The sequence below is a fragment of the Nelumbo lutea genome, chromosome 7, assembly GCF_056320005.1.
Source record: "Nelumbo lutea isolate HS-2025 chromosome 7, American lotus-T2T, whole genome shotgun sequence".
Lineage (NCBI taxonomy): Eukaryota > Viridiplantae > Streptophyta > Magnoliopsida > Proteales > Nelumbonaceae > Nelumbo > Nelumbo lutea.
This window is the reverse complement of record NC_142690.1, coordinates 45,073,176-45,076,709: the sequence shown is the minus strand read 5'-3', so window position 1 is coordinate 45,076,709 and position 3,534 is coordinate 45,073,176. Positions and strand designations below refer to the sequence as shown.

Sequence of the window (3,534 nt, the reverse complement as noted above, 5' to 3'; positions counted from 1 at the left end):
AACCTTTTCTTAGACAGGTGGTACAAAGTTACCAACTGAAATTGGTAATTTTATGGACGAGATCTAATAATGATTGTTTCTTATAGGATTGGAATCCATTTAGCATCAACATCCATTGGATGGTATGATGGTAATGATCCACTTTAGCTAGATCAAGATAGATGCCAATCTAAAGATCCAGATTCCAGAGGTATATTATTTCCATGACGACCTAAAAAGGCAGAATGTTAGGTTGGACAGGTAGGACCCACTAAACTACAAGAACAGCAGAGAAAATCTGACCGTCAGATAGATAATAAAATAATCCTATGACCCATTAATTGATGCACATGATACATTAATCAGGTTGACCAATAAAATCATGACTATCTGTTTGAAATGTATCAAAATCAGACTTTTCTCGTTCCTAATTTTAACCCATTTATGATCTATTCCTTCATTTACAAAATGAAAACAGAATTTTAATAATTAACAAAAAAAGGAAAAATAAATCCTAATTGTATCTATGATATCTTCATCTGTTTTGTGATTCTGTCATTTAATCTTTTTTTATGCAGCAGCGTTGAGATCGATTCTGGGTTTCTTCAGAACAGGCGAAGGAACGACGGAATCGCAGCGCGGGCATTTCGGGTTCCTCTTAGAAATCAGAACGTAAAGCAGGCAACCTGGGCATCCAGCGGCGAATAATCGTTTCTCATCATCGGTTTCGTCCTCGTCTCTGATCGATGGGGATGATAGAGAACAACGAACGGGAGACGATGAGGAGCCATCGGTGGAGCGGGAGCGTTTCTTAACGGATTCTTTCTCCGCTCTTTCAAGCGCGGATTTTACCTTGTCGAGAGTGCAGACGCTCTGGTAATCGTAAGCAGGGTTAAGCTTGAGATCCAAAGATGTGTCTTCGAGTAGATTTGAAGTTGATGATGGAGGGAAGTGATTGGCAGTCGAAGACGTTGATGATGGAGGGAAATTCAAGTCTTGAAGACCTGGAACTGTTCGATTCTGTTGCTGATGCTTATATTCAGACGACGATGATGAGTTGGGTGAGATGCATCTCTGAAGGTAAATTTTTCCTGACTGCAATGGAAAACAGAGAGATGGGTTTGATCAGAGACAATCGCAAAAGCAATCAGAAGTACAGAAATTTAGTATTTTGCACAAGTACGAGAAACAGAGAGGAATTGCTTTTGCTTGTTCTAGAGAAGAAAAAGAGTTTAATTTCTGGAGAAGGTACAAGTTTGAAGTTCAGAGAGAGAAAAGAGAGACAGAAAGTAGATGAAGAAAAAGGGTGTCAGAGAAATAGCTAAAAAAGGAAAAAAATTATTATTAATCAAAATAACAAAACCTTGAGGAATCGAAGTTCAGAACTCAGAGGATATGGAGTTGCAGAGAGAATAGAAGGATATATAATTAAAATAATATTAGCGTTTAAAAATAATAACCATCACCATTGAAGGGCGTCGATATATGACACTTCAAAAAATAAAATAAAATAAGTCCAGGATCACTAATTAGGTTTCTGAAATCCAAACCTCAGAAAAAAAAAAATTAAAAAAACAGAGAAAGGGCATCGAATTCGTGCTTTAAATCAAAAGAATCACAAGAAAAACATTAGAGAAGAAAGATTGATCAGAAACCAAGAAAAAAATTACATACATGAAATTTAAACAAAACCAACAAAGAAGGGCATTAAAATTCATGTTACAAAACAGAAGAATCACAAGAAATTCATTAAAGAATCAGGGTTAATCCGAACCCCAGAAGTACCTTCAAATCAAGACGTTTTTCCCAGCCATTAGGGACCTGCAAATCGAGATCCAATTCAGTGGAACCAAGCTTCGAAGAACACCCACCAAGCAAATCCCTGGTAATCAACACCTTCGGCTTCCCACCACTTCCTTCGCTGCTCTTCATCTGTTCTTCCTTGTAACCGCTCAATATCCGTACCAAAGAACTCACGTCGGCCGCCATGATCGGACTTCTCAAACCGTCCCAAGGCGCAAGAAACCAGAGAACCCAAAAAGAAATAGAAAAAGCAAAAGCAAAAGCAAGTCTCGAGAGAGAGAGAGAGAAATGACGATTTGAAAATCTGAAATGCGGAATAAAATTATTAAATAGAGCAGGAAGAACAGTAAATGGAATCCGTTGGAAAAGATTATTGAGAGAGAGAAAGGGAACTGTCAGTAATGGCGGCAATTAATGCTTTCAAGTACTAGTTGGGTTTCATGGGCAAAAGAAAAAAAACTCACTGCCTTTTCGTCTAATTCAGAAAAAATTAAATAATAATTTCTGTATTTATTGATTATTTATTTAATTAATTATTAGTTTCTCTGCGTCGCGAGAATCTCTCTCGTTTTTGTGCGCACCTCTTTTGTTCCTGCAATTAAAGCTCCCCTGATACGCTATTTTACGCATTTAATTCTAAGACGACTCTCTCTCTCTCTCTGTCACAGACTTTTTCTACCACTTATTTGAATCTTATCTGGAGGAAGTTACTGATTTGGCATTATGCATCAAGTATGGTGGATTTTATATCTCAAGATTCTCAACCAGGGGTGGTTGTGGTTCAGTACTTGAATTCATGTTTGGTAGTGTCATATCCAACGTCAGATATATCTGGCGTGTTATTCCAGGTGGAGGTGATTAGATCTCAACCGTGCATCATACGATTGGATGTGGGCCATTTGCGCAGGTGTTTGGATCTGCTTAAGGATTAGAGTCAAACCCCCCACAACCAATAGGGTGTAGGTTAAGGCGCTGAGGGTAAGTCTGGGACTGATTTGGCCTTTTTCCTTATTTTTTGGTTTTTTTTTTAATTTGAGATATCAGTGACTGTGATCTGTGAGTTTCATCTTCAAGTGATTTGATACATTCTGATTCACAGTACTTGGACTCAGCTTATTATATCAAAGAAAAATAAATAAAAAAAAAAGGACTCGGCATATTTGGAAGTGTAACCGACTGAGTCATTTAATTCATTTACTGACCAGAATTAAACAGTCTTAATATGAGCGAGAGAGATGTGTAGCCCATATTTATCAGAGATAGGAAAAATGGATTTCAACTTGGCCTTATTTATGAGCTTTCCATTCAGAAACTACTGGCGACTTGTTGATGAAACAGGAAGCTAATTTCTCTTTTTTTTTTTAACTAATATGTGTGATATCCCATTTTTTCATGATGTACTTTGATAAATATATCAACATGACCATTATTTCCTTAAATACCAGGTCTCTCTTACAGCTGCTCGTTTCCTCCTAATTCATTTTATAAGAGGAATTTTTTAATTTTAAATATGAATTTACATATTAATTTAAAGGTTGGGTTTTGTTAAGCCATTCGAACCTCCAGGCCATTTGAATCATTCCAATTATTACGGTTAGGTTTTGTTAAAACCCGTTAATCAGTCAAAAATCATTTAACCTGGCCGGTTTAATGATTGACCCATTTTGATCCAGTTATAAATTGCACACTTAATGTATATCAATTTTTCAAGGTCATAATTTTTTACTCCAATGTTCATTTGGGGTGATATTT

General features: G+C 36.6%; 1 protein-coding gene across 1 annotated transcript; it reads right to left on the bottom strand.

Moving 5' to 3' along the window:
* Window positions 1–289: 289 nt before the first annotated feature.
* LOC148846228 (uncharacterized) lies at window positions 290–2,438 on the bottom strand. The gene is made up of 2 exons (XM_088956367.1): window positions 1,765–2,438; window positions 290–1,074 (listed from the first exon to the last, which is right to left on the bottom strand). The coding sequence occupies exons 1-2, from the start codon at window positions 1,966–1,968 to the stop codon at window positions 550–552; spliced, it is 729 nt and encodes a 242-aa protein (XP_088812493.1). The 5' UTR covers window positions 1,969–2,438; the 3' UTR covers window positions 290–549.
* Window positions 2,439–3,534: the final 1,096 nt, after the last annotated feature.

Excerpts from the sequence above, each read along its gene's own strand:
- LOC148846228 (XM_088956367.1), bottom strand. The coding sequence starts at position 1,968 with ATGGCGGCCGACGTGAGTTCTTTGGTACGGATATTGAGCGGTTACAAG. Across the intron at positions 1,075-1,764 it reads AAAAACGTCTTGATTTGAAG|TCAGGAAAAATTTACCTTCA; the intron begins GTACTTCTGGGG and ends TTTCCATTGCAG.